The sequence below is a fragment of the Ceratotherium simum genome, chromosome 29 (assembly GCF_057802395.1).
Source record: "Ceratotherium simum simum isolate JZ-2026a chromosome 29, ASM5780239v1, whole genome shotgun sequence".
Lineage (NCBI taxonomy): Eukaryota > Metazoa > Chordata > Mammalia > Perissodactyla > Rhinocerotidae > Ceratotherium > Ceratotherium simum.
Window position 1 is genome coordinate 8,708,762 of NC_141928.1, and position 16,993 is coordinate 8,725,754.

General features: G+C 56.3%; 1 protein-coding gene across 1 annotated transcript in view; it reads left to right on the plus strand.

The window, feature by feature from the left end:
* Positions 1-2,790: 2,790 nt before the first annotated feature.
* The window catches only part of ENG (endoglin), a 31,073-nt gene continuing 16,870 nt past the window's right edge, over positions 2,791-16,993 (plus strand). The window contains exons 1-2 of the mRNA XM_004423492.3: positions 2,791-3,168; positions 11,582-11,724. Of these exons, the coding sequence (XP_004423549.2) occupies positions 3,102-3,168; positions 11,582-11,724 (210 nt within the window). The 5' untranslated portion in view covers positions 2,791-3,101. The remainder of the gene's footprint in view (positions 3,169-11,581; positions 11,725-16,993) is intronic.

Here is a 16,993-nt window from a genome sequence, read left to right on the forward strand (position 1 = left end):
ATGTGTCCATCGGGGTGGAGAGTACATTCAGGGGACAGACGGAAGACAGCTAACCCAAGGGCTGGCCCTGGCTGTGAGACCGTATGACCATCAGGCTTCCTGGGGGGCAGGCGACCCAGTCCAGGGACTGGCCTCTTCCTCTGCGGAAGAGGAGCAAGACCTACTTCTGTGTGCCTCAGTTTCCCTATACCTGCACAGCCCCTGCCCCGCCTTACCTTCCAGGGCACCTCGTGCTTTCAATAAATAGATCTCAAGGACCAATGGGTCCTGGGCTGTGTGCTGGGGAAAGGGGAGACAGGCTGGGGGGTTGGGGAGGCCCAGGGCGCTGTGGGAGCCGCGGGGCTGCCTCCTCTCCACCCCTGGGGGTCCCAGTCCCTCCCTTCCTCCATGCGCTTTCCCAGGTCGTGACTCCAGGCCCTCCGGGGCTGTCTGTAGGTTTTTCTCCCTGCAGGTTTCCTACAAGTTCTTCCTTGCATCCACCTGCAGACTCTCCTGCTTTCTAGAGAACCCAGAGGTCTTGTTTATAACGTGGGCGGGGATGGATTCTGCAGCATGGAGGGAAGTAGGAGGGAGGGAAGTTTGGGAAGAGCCTCCAAGGGGGTCCCTGTCACTGCTGCGGATGCCCCGACACCCACTGTGGACAACAACCTCCCTCACCCCACGACACCCACAGTCCCAGTGACATCTGTCGTCTCCACATTCAGCTCAGGCGGTGGCAGCAGGGAAGGAGGTGAGCTTGGAGCCAGGCAGCCCTGGGGTCTCCACTTTCCGGCTGGGGGTCACTTAAATTTCAGCCAGCCGTGGGTCCCTCCTCCGTAAGCGGTCATGGCCCGGCCTCCAGGAGTGGCTGTGAGGATTCAGAGCTGATAAGGTGAACGCCTAGGGTGGGGCCTGGTGCAGGGCGAGTTCAGGTCCTGGGGCTGGATTAACTGTCCGTGGGGCACAGAGCCTGGTCAGGGACCTGGGGAAACCTCACAGCCACCCCACTATCCCCCACCGAAGCCATCGTTTGCCTCTTGGTGCTCACCTCCCCATCTCTGCGCCTACAGAAAAAGGCAGAGGAGCTGGGGGCCTGGGGGTGGCCCACTCCGCCCCATCACAGCCTTCCCGGGGCCTGTTGGGCATGGATGGGTCTCCTGTGACCCCACACCCATGCCTGGCCGGGAAGTGTCCGGCAGCTGCAGGGCTGGACGAGCAGCGAACCTTCTCCCAATCCCCACCCAAGGAGCCACACCCGCCCTTCCCGCCCTGATGTCCACTCCTGGAGAGACAAACACACTCCTGCTCTGCTCCCTCTGGAGGCAGCCAGGGCTCCTGCCTTCTCCTTCCTCCCTGGGCCTCGATTTCTCCATCTGTGAGCCAGGAAAAGTATAAAGAGGAAGACCTCTGGCTCCATGCCCTCTGCAAGTCCTGCCGGCACACTCCAAGATTTGTCTTCTCAAAGCCCAGCTCTGCCAGCACCTTCTGCTCCAGAACCCTCCATGACATCCTGTGGCCTTTAGGATAAAGTCCTGGCATTCGAGACCCCTCAGCCAGCATCTGCCTTTCTAGGCGTCCTGTCCCTACCAAGCCCCTGCTTGTCCCACGGGGGTCCGACCACTTCCTGCCTCTGTGCCTTTGCTCGGACTGGTCCCCGTGCCTGACATGCCCTCCTCACCCCTTTTTCTCCACCCACCAACTTGTCTGGTCTTTCACAGGCCAGGCCTAAATGCCACCTCCTCCAGACAGCTCAGGCATCCTCCTTGGAGCTCCCTGGGGCCTGATGCTAGGTGCTACCCGTGACTCGCACCATGGTGAGCACATAATTGGCGCTTACTATATGCAGAATGAACAAGTGACAGTTCTGGGGTTGTCTCCCAGGCTCAGGGAGCATTGATGGGGAAGCACTTCCTGGGTGCCAGGCCCAGAACTCAGCACTGTGGTGCCCCGTCCCCTGGAAATCTCACAACAGCCTGGCGAGCAAGGCACCATGTGCCCACTTCACAAACAGGGTGACTGAGTGTTGAGGGGACTTGCTAAAGGCCTCAGCTCAGAGCAAGCAGGGTTTTGAACCCTGGGGCCATCTGACTTCAGAGAAGCCGTTAGATTGTGTCCCCCTTTTGTTTGGGGCTGTCTTTTGTCCCTGAAGGACTTTGCACCCATGGAGAGGGCAGACATGGAGTGTGTGGCCCTGGGCAGGTCCCCTGTCCTCATGGGCCTGAGGCCTCAGCCCCAGCTGCCATGCTGACCCAATTTGAGAGTGTTCCTTTGCTATTCTGGGCCTCAGTTTCTCTGCCCGCAAAACCTGGAATGACAGCCCTGTGTCGTGCTGTGTAAGCCAGCTTTGGCACCCGACGAGACCTGTTCAAATCCCAGCTCCACCGTCTCCTTGGGCCCCTTATCTCACCTCATCAGGACTCTGTTTCCTCATCTGCAAAATGGGAACACTGAGTTCATGGGGCTGTGAGTTCCACGTGAACTGCCTGGGCCAGGGCCTGGCCCCTGAAAGGTCCCCCTGGTGGGCTGTTAGGGTGATTGTTGTCATCCGCCCCCTGGGGGCTGCCAGATGCACCCCACCAGCCAGCCCTGGGGAGGGTGGGATGGGAGGATGGGCTGCGTGGGGAGACAAGCTGGGAGCTTGGACCCTCCCACCCCACTGCTTCCCCCCGCCCCAGGGCCCCCCACCCAGCGACAAAGCCCATGGCACTTCCTCTCCCCGCCTGGCAGGCCGCCTGGCCCGGCCCCTTCTCTAAGGAAGCGCATTTCCTGCCTCCCCGGGCCTGGCTGGATGAGCCGGGAGCTCCCCGCTGCTGCCGGTCATACCCCAGCCTCCATCCGCATCCACAGGCCGGGCTGCCGCTGCCGCCGCCGTCCACAGGAGCCCAGCACCCGCTCCCGGCTCATCTCCCGGCCCGCGCCCCCCGGCCTGGCCCTGCGCCCCCGTGCCCACTTCTCCTGACCCCTCGGCCGCCACCTCAGAAGGCTGGAGCAGGGACGCCGTCGCTCCGGCCGCCTGCTCCCCTTGGGTCCCCGCGCGAGCCCACGCCAGCCCCCGCGCCCGCCCGCAGCCCTGCCCCTGGACACCGGATAAGGCCCAGCGCACAGACCCCCGGGTGGACAGCATGGACCGCGGTGCGCTCCCCCCGGTCGTTGCCCTGCTGCTGGCCGTCTGCAGCCTCAGCCCCACAAGTAGGTGTCCAGGGACCCGGGGTGGGGAGACCGGCCCCCAGAGCAGAGACCAGGCCTCCTCCCTGTGTCCTGAGCCCGTGCCCTGTGGAACTGTCCTGGGGGGTTTGGACGGCACAAGGTGGATGTCAGGGTGACCAACCATCCTGGTTTGTCAGGCCAAAGAACTTTCAGTGCTAAAAGTCTCAGGCAAACAGGGATGAGCTATTATCTTAAACCTGGCCTCTGGCCTCCCGGCTGTGTCCAGTTCCTCGCCAGGAAGCCCAGGTCCCAGAGTGCTGTGCAGCCCCGGGAGAGTCCCCTGCCCTCTCTGGGCCTGGAGTTTCCCATCTGAGGAACGTGTGGGAAGAAGGGCCCAGGGTCTTGAGTTCAGAGGGTGGCGGGCTCTGGGTTCAACTCTCACGTCATTACTTCCTCATGGTGTGATCTTCGGGGACAGCCTTCGGGCCTCTGAGCTAAGTGGGAATGATAACAGAACTTCCCTCGGGGCTGTTGCGAAGGTTCGTGGTGAGTCAGTAAGGCAATGCTTGTAGAGAGAGCCCTCGGGCAGGCTGGTTGTTTCTGTGATGTTATTGTTGTTGCTTTGTGACTAGCTTTCAATTCCGCCAACCTCACCTTCCCAGAACCTGTGAGCGGCTCCCAGATCCCTTTTAAACACAGCACTCTCCCCTTGGGCTCTACTCCCTTCTCTACTCCCCGGGAGGCCTGCAGGATGGGGCCGCAGGCCCAGACTAGGGGTTCTGTGGGGGCTCCTCAGCCTGGGGGCTTTTCCAGGCCGTCATGGTCTCTGCTGCCTTCTGAAATGACCAGATGAGGGGCCCGTGAGGAGCCAGGGACTCCCCACGGGCCCCTCATCACACTCACTGGGGCCTCGCTGTGCCCTGCCACTCATCCACCAAAAGCCACAGGACAGCCCTGTGGACACCCCTTCACCCATGGTGCAGGGGTGTTCCCATACAGCAGCAGCAGTGGGCACCCCTCCCTGCCTTACCCCACCCCGCAGCATTTTAAAGTCCCTAAGCCTTGGTCTCTAAAGTCTTATCACTGCCTCACTGAAAGACAGGAAGTGGGTCTCAGACATTAAGTGACCTTGCAGGGATTTGACCCCAGGCCTGTGGCTCCCAGAACACTTGCTCCTAACCACATGTGCTGCGGCAGCCCCTCTCCATACAGCTCAGGATAACCCTGCAAGATGGCTGCTATCACCCCATTTTACAGGAGAGGAAGTGGAGGCTGTGACCTGCCAGGTTCACACGGCTCAGACAAGCCCTACCTGAGCTCCACCACAGGCCTCCAGGCTGCCCTGCCTTTCTCCTGCATCCTCCACATTTCTAGCTTGATAACACTCTCTTCCTCTTGGTCCTCAGAGAAACCCTCATGCAGATCTTTAGGGTCTGGTTTTATAGGATCAAAGGCAGGGGTGTGCTGGCAGATCATTAACAAGAGGGGTGGGGAGTAGGGTTTGCCAATTTCCGTGGTGTAAATGTTCCCACTCTGCTGATTTCAGGCTACCAATCGCCAAACTCAGAGTCGGGACGCAGTGCAGGGTAGTCTACCTTTATCTGGCATTTCCACCACGCAGATCCAACAGGCGTAGGTAACCTCAAGAGCATAGATAATAGTAAAATGCAGTAAAATAATTAGGAAGTAATGAGTTTTAATATTTATTACCTTTTAAAAATATATAATTAAATTAATTTAATTTAAGCTTAAAAATTTAATTTTTTTTTTTTTTGTGAGGAAGATTAACTCTGTGCTAACATCTGCCAGTCCTCCTCTTTTTGCTGAGGAAGACTGGCCCTGGGCTAACATCCGTGCCCATCTTCCTCTACTTTATATGGGATGCCACCACAGCGTGGCTTGCCAAGTGGCACGTCGGTGCGCGCCCGGGATCCAAACCGGCAAACCCAAGGCCATTGCAGCGGAGCGCGCGCACTTAACCGCTTGCACCACTGGGCCGGCCCCAAAAATTTGATTTTTAATAATGGCTGTATTTAACAGCCAGTTGGAAAAACCCCTGAAAATTTATCAATCTGCTCCTGCGAGCAGGTACCAGCACCCCAGTGAGCATAGGGTTCAAGGGCATTCCAAACTATCCAGCCCAACTCATATACAGTTGGGGAAACTGAGGCCCGTGGAGGGCAGATGGGGGCCTGGGCCAGGGCATGGAACGCAGATCTCCACGCAGGGGAGGGGGTGGAGTGACCCGGCATCCTCTTTCAGGCTGGAGGAGGTAAAATGGGTCTGAAATGGCCCCAAATGTGTCCAGCCCCCTGGGAACACAGCTTGGCAGAATCTCTCAAAACTGTAACTTGTGTAACAACTTGACCTTCAGAAGTCAGCCCTGTGGAGTTATTTGCCCAACTCCTTAAAGATGTGTGGTCTGTAGGTACCTGTAACAAAAATCCAACAACTGGAAACCACCCGAATGTCCGTCAGCCTGGGCCCCATTAAATGATTTATTATGCAGTGGAATACTACGCAGCCATTACCAAGGAAAAGCTAGATCTATATCTACACTGCTGGGGACAGATGTCTGGGACACCCAGTTAGGTGCCCAAACAGCAATGATTCCACTTCAAGAATAAATAGTAATAACACACAATATACACAGAGAAAATCCCAATGTCATTGTTCTCCAGCACTGCATTTCTCTAGGGGATTTTTACTTTCTTTTTTTTGTTTGTTCGTTTTCTGTTTCTGTTTTTGGTGAGGAAGATTGGCCCTGAGCTAACGTCTGTGCCCATCTTCCTCTATTTTGTTTGTGGGACGCTGCCACAGCATGGCTTGATGAGCGGTGTGTAGGTCCGTGCCCAGGATCTGAACCCGCAAACCCCGGGCTGCCGAAGCAGAGTGGGTGAACTTAACCCCTACACCACCAGGCCAGCCAGGAGTTTTGATTTTCTAAGACACACTTTTTTGTCATGTTGGAATTTTTTTTTTTTAACAACAAACATGTAGACATTTTTAAAAAGCACTTTAACCATATAGTCACTTCAGCCCACTCCTCGAAGAAAATAGATAAGAGGAGAAAAAATTACCTCCAGGGCTCCTTTATTAATACAGGCATTGTTAGCATGCTGGTGGATTGCTTACTCATTTTTGTAGCTTTTTAAGGTAATTTTAATGCAGGTAGATCAACATGTGGGAGTCTTGTGTACCCTTCTTATGTCCTAGAAGGTTTCTATGTCATCATGTAGACTCCATAACTGTGCCATTGTGGTTCTGGAATATTCACTCCCTTAAATGTGTCATCCCATCCTTTGCCTAATGAATCCCCTATTGTTGAACATTTAGGTGGTTTCCCCTTTGGGCCTAGTTATAAATAGCACCTCTGCGCACGTTTTTGCTGTATGCACCTTTTCCTGTATTTTGGAGTATTTCATTTGGATGGAGTCCCAGAAGCGGGGTAGTGGGGTTCGTGGCCCATGTTGGGTGGCTGGGATCAAAGAGTGTTTCCTACCTGCCCATGAGCGTTCGCTGGAGGATGGGGCAGAGGCGTGACTTGGAGCCCCCATGCTGCTGGCCACCTGTTGGGGGGTCCGGGACTCTCTGGAGAGGGGCTGGTGACCCAGGACAGAGACTACAAACATCTGCCTCTTAGAGGCGGCGTGCTGGGGCAGCTTCCCATTTGCTGGCGGGAAAAGAGGCTGGAGCAGGAACTGTGTGAGCCAGGAGAGGGTGGGTCCCTGGGGACAGTGGGGACGTGACCATCAAGATTCTCTCTCACCTCAGCCAGACAGATTGTGACACTAAGACCAGAGGGATAGAGACTTGGTCTGTCTCTCATGGTCACAGACGGGACAGTGCTGGGCCCTCTGAGGACAGGCCTGGTCTATTCACTCAAGGGCCTGAGGGGAGCTCCAGGCAAGAGGGAGCGAGCCGCCTCTTCTGTGTCCCCAGAGCATCAGGCAGCTCTTTGTCTCTGTACCCAGTTTACAGACGAGGAAATCGAGGCTCAGGACAAGTGACAGGTCCAGATTTCAACCCCAGGCTGTCTGCCCCTAAACCCAGCTTCTTTTCCCTGTACTTTTCGTGGCCTGGGCGTGGGAGGCTGGAGAGCCCTGGCTATGAGGTCCCCCTGCCTAGCTCCAGCCCCCTGCTTTGGGGCATCAGCCCTGGAGGCTGAAGAGGACCCTCATCCAGGGCTGAGCTGACTTCAGTACCTGTGACAGGGGTGGCGGTGAAGAGACAAATATGACAGCTGACATTGATTCCGTGCTTACTATACACCAGACACTGCTCTGGACCTGTCATGTGTAGTATCAGACTTAACCTCCCCAAAAGCCCGATGAAGCAGACACTCCTGTCACCCCCATTCCACAGCTGAGGAGACTGGGGCACAGGCAGGTGAAGGAATTTGCCCGAGTAACACAGCCCAGAAATTAGCAGCTGGGGATTGAGCGCCGGGCCTAACCACTGTGCAGCACTGCCTCAGGGGAGAGGATGAGGAGCTCTCGGCTGTCAGATCCTCTCACCCTGGGCATTCTGTCCCTTTCCTGCACCTATAGTGGCTCTCCCACCTAAAGCACAACTGGATTGGTTCTGATGAGAAGATTATCACAACAGGGTTTTGAAGGATGAATAGAAGTTGACCAAGGGGTCAAATAAAGGAAGACCGTTGGTCTGGGAAAGGGTATGACAGAGGCAAGGAACAAGGAGTGTTTGAAGGAAAAGCTCACATCTCCCCACTGACCAGGCATAAATAATCGTGACAGCAGTGCCAGTTTCTGAGCAATCCTCAGGCAGCCAGGAGCCTGCTCGGCACCATGCATGTACCAACGTATGCATGTAACCAGCATTCTCATCAACTCAATGAGAAAGTATTATGATTATCATCATCCCCATCTTACAGATAATAACACTGAGGTGTGGAAAGGCAGCTGGGAGGTGGCAGAATCAGGATCTGAACCTTTGGCATCTCTCAGATCCCTGCACTCTTTAACTCCCTTCTAGGTTGTGGAGCACGGACTTGACCCTGCAGGCATTGGGGAGCCATGGGAAAGACTGCAGAAAGGAGTGTGGAGGCCTCGCTCGTGGCCAGGCCCTGATGGGGGCATGGGCAGTGTTTGGGCTGGAAGCTGGGAAATCTGTGAGGCTATAACTGGACACTGAGAGGAGCAAAGCGTGGCTAGGTGGCTGAAGAAGAGAAAAAGCAGAAAAGACCCTTGTCGAAAAGGATCTTCCCTGGTTTTATGAAATAATCACAGCTGGCACGTCCAGAACACTCACTGGGTACCTCACCAAGCTGACACACAGCCTGCAAAGTGGGTGCTGGGTGCTAGAGCTGGGTGGTCTGCGTTCAAATACAGCCCCTGCCACTCAATAGCTGGGTAACCTTGGGCAAATTCTCACACCTCCCTAATCTTCAGTTTCCCCCTGTGACAAATGGTTATAATAACAGTGCCCACCTCTCAGGGCCACCGTAAGGATCAAATGAATGAACTCATGGAAAGCCTCGAAACCGTACCTGGCTCCCTGGAAGCTGTTTTGCAAATGGGGAAACTGAGGCTCCGAGAAGTTAGGCTTTTGCTCAAGGTGACCAGCTCTTTAAGAGACAGAGTTGCAATTTGACCAAAGCCAGTCTGGCTCCAGAGCTGCTTTTCTGGACCGTTATCCTCTGTGGCCTCCCGAGATGCTGGGGGTGGTCCTTTGGAAAGCCCCGGGGTGGCTCTGTGCTCACGGGTCGGGGAGGAGGAGGAAGGGGACAGAGGTGGGGAGGTAGGTCTGGGTCTCTCACCCTGGCGGGTCACCCAGGCCCCCAGCGGCGCCTTCTCTGACCCGGTCCCGGGAGGCCCCGGTTTCCCTTGGTGCCAGGGGATTGTTTTCAGCTCCGTCTGGGCCCGCCTCCGGCTCCGGGAGACGGGCCGGGCGTCACACTCCCTCCTGTCTCCCCATTCTCGTCTGCGGGGTGGGGGCGGCTAGGATTCGAAAAGGCCCCAAAATAAATGGACCTCTTATCTGATCTCCCAGCCTGGCCCGTTATCTGATCATTACATAATGGCCAGGCCTGTGGCCTCTCCCGCTGACGCTGACGGCATGGAGGAGGTGGCGGGGGCGGCCCCAGCAGTCCGGGAGGAACTGGGGTTCCTGGAAGTCTGAGGAGGGGGCAGGGAAAGTCCAAAGGGAAGGAGGAAGGCGCTGCGCTAATCTGCAGGCCAGACCCCGGGTCATGTGGAGAGAGGTGGGTCCGAGGTCCAGCCTGGTCAGCCATGTGCACCTTCCTCCGCTCCATGCCTCAGTCTCCCCATCTGTATAGGAGGGGCTCGGACTAGGTAACAGCCAAGAAGCCTGTGTTCACTGATAGGGAAAGGGAGAGGGTGGGGAGCTCTGAGGGGCTTGGTAGGTCGTAAGGGGGTGAGACGGCAGGAGACAGTGCCAGCCCTGGGCCTACTGGTGAGGGAGTCGCTGGCCTGAGACACCAGTGACCCCCCCCTTAGACAGTCAATTCTTCTCCAGGGACTGAAGTCAATCAAATAATTGTGACAACAAGAACTGCCACATGCCGTCTCATGGAGTCCTCCCAACAGCCTCTCTGGGTTGTGGGTTCCATTCTTATTGTCCTGTTACAGACGAGGAGACTGAAGCCCCAAGTGGTGACATTGCCCACCAAAGCCACGTAGCTAGTGTTGGCCCTGAGATTCAAATCCAGGTCGGCCTGGCTCTAGGGACTTTGCTTTCAACAAAAATGCCCTATTTCCCGGGCACTCTGGAGCCCCTGGCCCACGGGCCAGGGCCAGGGCAAGGACTTACAAGGCCTGGGCCCCCATGGTGGCCAAATGTCCTTGTCCTGAACTTATCCTTCCCAAGACGTTGCTGGTGGATAGTGTTGCCCTGGCCAAGGGCAGCCATCTTATGTCCTGCCCTGACCTCTGGGGTCCTACGGCCGACAAGGCGGTGGAAAGGTGAGGACGGAGGCGGGGTCAGACAAAAGACAGCCCAGTCGCCCTTGATTCGGAAGAAGCCTCCCTACCCCCTCCTCTGAGCTGGCGTCGGCTGGACGTGCGGCCAGTCCCTCCGCGCCCATCTTTGATCTCCAAGAAAACAGGAAGTGAGCGCGACAAGATGGAGACACAAACTTCCAAACAGTCTCCCCTTCTCTGTCCTCCTTCCCTCCTCCGGAGCCCCCCCTGCCCCGGCACATTCCTTAGGACGAGGTGTAGGGGCCTCATTTCCTCTTCCTCCTCTGCTGGGTCAGGGTGAAATTCCATTCCCTTCCCTCAGGACCTGCGTTTCCGGGCAGCCCAGTGGCGGGCTCCGCGGCCTACTGGGCAGCCGCCCTCCGAACCTGGGCCGCCCTTTTGGCTCACCCTGTCCCTCGGGGCCAGGAGACTCAACCCTCCTTGGCCCATTCTTCCCGGCCTCCTTGAGGCACAAGAGGCGAAGTTCTGACTCCTGCCCTCAGCTCTCGCCTTCCTCTGGAGTGAACCAGCCTGGAAGCGTGGGTGCCCGCACATCTGGGCCCTGTCACACAGTTAGGGTTGCCAGAGGCAACAAATAAAGTGCAAGATGCCCAGTTAAATTTGAATTTCAGACAAACGATGAAAAAAATTTTACTATAAGTATATCCTGTGCAATATTTGGGATATACTTATACTTTAAAAAATTATTCATTTTAGGGGCCGGCCCGGTGGCACAAGAGGTTAAGTGAGCGCGTTCCGCTGCGGCAGCCCGGGGTTCGCCGGTTTGGATCTCGGGCGCGCACCGACGCACCGCTTGGCAAGCCATGCTGCGGCGGTGTGCCATATAGAGTGGAGGAGGATGGGCATGGATGTTAGCCCAGGGCCAGTCTTCCTCAGCAAAAAGAGGAGGATTGGCAGATGTTAGCTCACGGCCGATCCTCCTCACAAAAAAAAAAAAAATTATTAATTTTTTATTTATTCACATTTAACTGGATGTCCTGACTTTTATATGTCAGCCCTACACTTAGTAGCACTGTGATCTTGGGCAAGAGATTTTTCCTTTCTGAGCCTCAGTTTCTTCATCTGTGGAATGGATATAATGCTATCCACTCTATATGGTAGCTGTGAAGATGCAATAAACCCCTTAGTCAGCGCCAAGTACCCAGGAGACATTCAGAAAGTGGGAGTAGGCGGGCCAGGTGGCGTAGCGGGGTTAAGTGCGCGTGCTCCACTCCATCTGCCTGGGGATCGCAGGTTTGGATCCCGGGTGCGCACCGACGCACCGCCTGTCACGCCACGCTGTGGTGGTGTCCCATATAAAGTGGAGGAAGATGGGCACGGATGCTAGCCCAGGGCCAGTCTTCCTCAGCAAAAAGAGGAGGATTGGCATCGTATGTTAGCTCAGGGCTGATCTTCCTCACCAAAAAAAAAAAAAAAGAAAGAAAAGAAAGTGGGAGTAATTGTCACCATCTTATTCTCATCTGACCCTCTTGCTGGCAATGCTTCTCCAACAGGTCTTGCAGAAACAGTCCATTGTGACCTACAGCCTGTGGACCCCAAGGTGACATATATCACAAGCCAGGTTTCTGAGGGCTGTGTGGCTCAGGTCCCCAACGCTACCCTGGAAGTCCACATCCTCTCACTGGAGTTCTCAACGGTGAGTGACCAATGGCCCAGGGCGATGGGATGAGGGGAGGCTACCTGTGGCTGTCCCTGGAGCAGTGGGCTGAGTCCTCACCACGGCCCCTGCCAGGAGGGTGACACGGGCATCTCACAGGGCCTATAAGAGGCAGCATTTGTGGGGCCAGGATCGGGGCCATCTTCCGGTACTACCACAAGACCCAGGTGGGAAGGGCTGGGTTTGGCTGGCGACTGAGTGGAGGGGACCAGGTGAGCAGTGGACCCAGGTCACCTGTTGCTCACGTACCTCCATGATGGGGAGCTCGCTGCTCCTCAGAGGACACAGCTGTCCTCCAGGCAGCTTTGACTTTGAGCAAGTGCTTCCCTCAGTGGATCCCAAATCTCCCACCCTGGAATGTCCCCCATCGAACATCTGTGACCTGGCCAGGCAGCCCCACAGAGACTGAAGCCAGCGATGCCGCCTTGGAGACTACTCTGCCTCCAAGAACACGCCTGAGATCCGCCATCAGTTTATCTAAGTCCCTCTTAATAATAATAACACATTGATTGAGTGCTTACTGTGTGCTAGACCTACTAAGTGCCAGGAACTGATAAACATCTTACATATATTAAGCTTCTCAAGGGCCCATCTGTCAGGGTCTGTTAATGCCCCCCCTTTTCGGAGGAGGAAACTGAGGCAGGCCTAGAGAGTTGAGGTGACATGCCCAAGGCCAGAGCTGACACTAGCTCCCTGGAGACTCCAAGCTGGCCTGTCCCCTGGCTCCACAGTGGATCTCAGAGTTCAGGCCACGTCTGGCCTGCCTGGGCTGAAAGCCACACCTGGATGATGCGGCCTCAGGTCCCGACAGCAATTCAGCAGTGTCAGCTCAGAGGCAACTTACGGCCAAACTGCCTCAGAAACTGTTGAGTTGCTGCGTTTGTGCAGCGATAAGACGGTGCCCAGACCACCAATATCGCGGGGGGCCTGCCCCCCACCGCCCTGCCTGCCGTGAGGACTGTGGGCTTCGATAATCCCCAAGCCACAGATAGTGCCAAATACACGTTAGGTGGTTTTCATGGCCATTGTAATTTTTTTCAAGTTTGGTAATGATGTGGAAAATTACATTGCCCTCTGTAATTGTAAATAAATGCCCCTAAGTCCATTTTGATCGTTCGGATGTTCAGGTATCTGTGCCCGCTCTGGGTGACCCAGATCCCCCCAGCCTAATCACTCAACAGCAGGCCAGAGTCAGAGAAAGCCGTCCCTGCCATGTGCCTGGGGCTATGGGAGACAGGCATGTAGACAGACAGCCAGGATCCAGGTGACTGGCGCTTTCTCAGGGAGTGCAGGGCAGGGGTACCCCAGCTGCTGTGAGATTAAGCAGGGCTTCCTGGAGGAAGCAACAACACTAAGGACGGCCAGGAGCTCAGCAAGTGAGGAGGCGGTGGGGAAGAGCAATGGGGGGAGTGAATGCACAGCAGGGAAGTGGCCACGGTTGTGGTCAGACGTGCTTGGCTGCGACAGGAGCTTACAGTTCACCTTGAGGCAGGGCTGGGGAGGTAGAAAAGTCCTCATCGTCAGATCAAGGAGTTTGGTCTTTGTCCTGTGGGCAGTGACAGTCATTTGAGGGTTTTTAGGGGTGTGGCAGAGTGCCACTTCAACTCATGTCATCCTAGAGCTTATGACAACAGAATCTCCCTGTCACCCTCTGCCTCTTCCAGAGAACTCAGTCCTTGGAGCAGCCGCCTTTTAGTTCAAGGAGCCAGGCTGCAAGTGCCAGGACCACCAGGCATGTTTGTTTGAGGGGGTTCAGGAGATCAGGGCTCCAGTCCGGATCTGTGACTGGTTAGCACCTCATATAGTGCCTGGCAGGAGAGGGAGCTCCTTCTCCCCAATCTCCAACAGACACACATTTCTTGGGCTCGGGGATTCACCGAAGAATCATGGGGTATCAGAATCTGGCCCAGGGCCTGACATATACCAAATAACTGTTTGTTGAACGTATGAATGAATGAGTGAATGACTGCACTGCTATATGACTTTGATGTGAGGGTTAAGAACAGGGGCTCTGAAGCCAGACAGTCTTTGAATTGCTCTTTGGCTTCCCCGCTGGCAGCACGACCTTGGGCCACCTCTCCAAGCCTTGGTTTCCCACGGGAAACACGGAGATGAGAATAGTACCAGCCTCGCAGGGGTCGTGAGAATCCATGGGGTAACACAGGTGAAATGTTGAGCCCAGGCCTGCCCAGAGTGACTGCTCGATACACAGCAGCTATGCCACTGTTATTACAGCGTCTCCTCTGTGGGCTCCGTGTCTCACCTGTAAATATACTCATTTTGCCCAGTACACTACAGTTTACAGAACATCTTCACATTAGTCAACTGCTTTGATCCCCAAAGGTTATTGCTACCAGGTAGCTGAGGCAGGGGGTGTGAATCCATTTCCAGAGGAGTCAAGTGAGGTCCAGCCTGATGGAGCCCCAAGGGTGGAGCCTATGTTCCCACCAGACCCTACTGCTGTGACACTGAAGGACCTGTGGTTACCTGGGAAGGCACCTTCCTCCCTGAGCAGCCCCCAAGAATGGGGTCCATGCCTGACAGTCCCCTCAGCTGGTCCTCACCAGACGCCTGCTCTGTGCCCAGCCTGTGTTGGGCAGCGATGGTACAGAGAGAAAGCAGACCCGGCCCCTGTCCTTGAGCCACTCCTAGACCAGGGGAGGCAGAGGCGGGTGTCAGCAGCCCTGGTACTGAGTGATGGAATCTGCAATGTGGGGAAAGGAGGTACCAGGGACTGCGGGCCCCGAGAAGGTGGGCACTGAGTGTGGAGGGAAGAGGGCATTAGGGAGATGGCTCCTAGTGTCTAGCCAGACAGAGAGGGGGGCCAAGGGCACTCCAGGCAGAGGGCACTGCATGAGCAAAGACCTAGAAGCAAGAAACACGAGCTGGCAGCCGTAGTGTGGGTGGTGGCTGTCTCAGCCACCAGCCCAATCCGTCCCGACTGATGGCTGCCTTCTTCAAACCCTGGCACAAAGAAACGGCTGTCCTGTCCACCCTGCACGGCCTCTGGATCCTCAGATTTCCTGTGGGTGGGCGGCAGATGAGCTGCGGCAGCCAAGAGCCTCGGGGAAGAGAGGTTTGGGGTGTGTGTGTGTGTGTGTGTGTGTGTGTGTGTGTGTGTTCAGGAGGTCTGCAGACAGACGAGGGAGCCACTGGGCAGGGGCTTTCTCTTGCTGGGTCCCCATGGGCAGGCCGGAGCCTGGATTCCGGGAGGGGGCCCGGGGTCACATCCTGACCCGCGGAGACAGGAAACCGGCCTCGTGTCTCAGCGATTCCCGTCAGGCTGGCTGCACTGATCTGCTGTCCTCCTAACAAACCCCAGGCGGCCAGGCCAGAGCTAGGGCAGCCGCTGATTCACCCCACTTCTGGGCAAACTCGAGGAGCCGACAATGCCCCACCCACCCTCAAGCAGACAAACCCACTGGGCTCTAGCGCTGACTCACTCCTGGCCAGGGGCGCAGGCAAGGCTGCTCAGGCAGAGGGAGAACAGGAGGGGCCCGGGACTTCCCCAGACCATCCTGGGAGGCTGTGAAGGGCTGTGGAAGACAGTGCCGCCCTCAGATGTGGGCAAGGGGCACCTGCCCGAGCCCCACATTTAATGGCCCCTTTCTGATCCAATTACAGTTACATCCTTCCTCCCAGGGTGGGGAATCTGCAAGGCCAAAGGGACATGCCCATCTGGAACCTGCGTCCCTCCCCCTAGTCTGTGCTCTGGGTACCCAAGACTCCAGAATTCCCTGCCCCAACCAACGCATTGAATCTCCTCCTAGGGCTGCATGGCGCTCTTTCTTGTCCATCCTCTAGAGGGCGCACTGCATGGCTGGTGTAAGCTCCCCTAGACCTGAAGGTGGGCCAGGTGACTATTTGTGGGGGATGGGCATGGCAGAGCTTGGGCATCCAGGCTGGATTGTCCACATGTGTACATGTGAAGAGGAGGGAGGTGAGCTGGGGGCCAGAGGCTGCTGTTTGTGTTCTTGTCCCAAGCCTTGCGGATTGGGGGCAGGCTTGGTGAAGGGTATGAATTGGGGGTCAGACAGGCTGGACAGGGCAGGATTGTGTCTGCTCTCTCACTGCTGTATACATAGTGTCCAGCTCAGGGTTAGCATGGGAATAAATATTGGATGGATGGATGGGTGGATGGATGGATGTGTGGATGAGTGGACAGATAATGGAAGAAAGGGGAAATATACATGCATATAAGCATCTGCTGACTGGCCATCCCCAAGGGGTTAGTGGTGTCACATGCTGTTCGTCACTGGTTGTCTGGGGGTGTTAGTCTTGTTCTCTGCCTAGCCCCTGGAGGACAGAGTGTGCCTTCTTCCTGTCCCCCTTTGAGAGCTCAGAAGCCCCAGGCTGAGCCCCGTGCTGGCCTTTCAGACGGGCAAAGCAACTGGGAAGGCAGGGAGGACATGGACCGACCAGGGGCCCTCAGCTGGGGAAAGTAGCATGTCTCTCCTAGGGGTTCTGGAAGCCCACTCTGAGGCCACCTGGCTGGAGAACACGACTCCCAGGTGCCAAACACTGGGACCCCCAGGAGGCGGGATGGAATCCAGGGGCCACACGATACTGGAACATCACTGAGCCCAACTCCTCCCTGCACAGATGGAGAGACTGAGGCCCAGAGAAGGGATGCCACCGTGTGGTGCAGCTGAGGCATCCCAGTTCCAGCTGACTGCTGCCCAACTCTAATGCCAACCTCCCCAGCCCAACACATGGTCTTCCTCTGGATGAGCGTGCAAGGAGGGAATTGGGGATAGTGAAAGCCAATCTGCTATGTATTCAGCTGGGCACTGGACAACCTGCTTTGCAGGCAGAATCTCACTGAATCTTCACAAGTCTATGAAGTGGGCATATTGTTCAGCCCATTATTCAGATCAGGAAACTGAGGCCCTGAGAGGGGAAGTGACTGCTCGGGGTCACAGGCTAATGAATTCAGGTCAGTCTGGCTTTGATCCCGTCCCCTGCCAGCCTGCCTGTATGTACCATCCAAGTCTGCTGGGTGAACAGAGGGACGGCTGGCTCCAATCTGGCCGGCTCCAGCCCGGCTCTGGGAGGGTGGGGGCTGCAGGCAGCCCCAAGGCTCCACTCCTAGAAGAATTGCTGGAAGCGACTTTCTATAAGTGGCTACTAGTGCTCAGGGCCTCCTCACCGAAATTCCCCCTTCCCGCCATCGACCTCTGGGCCAACAATGGCATCTGTGGGACACTGGCACAAAAATAGAAACGTGGTCTCCCGCCCACCCGCTCGG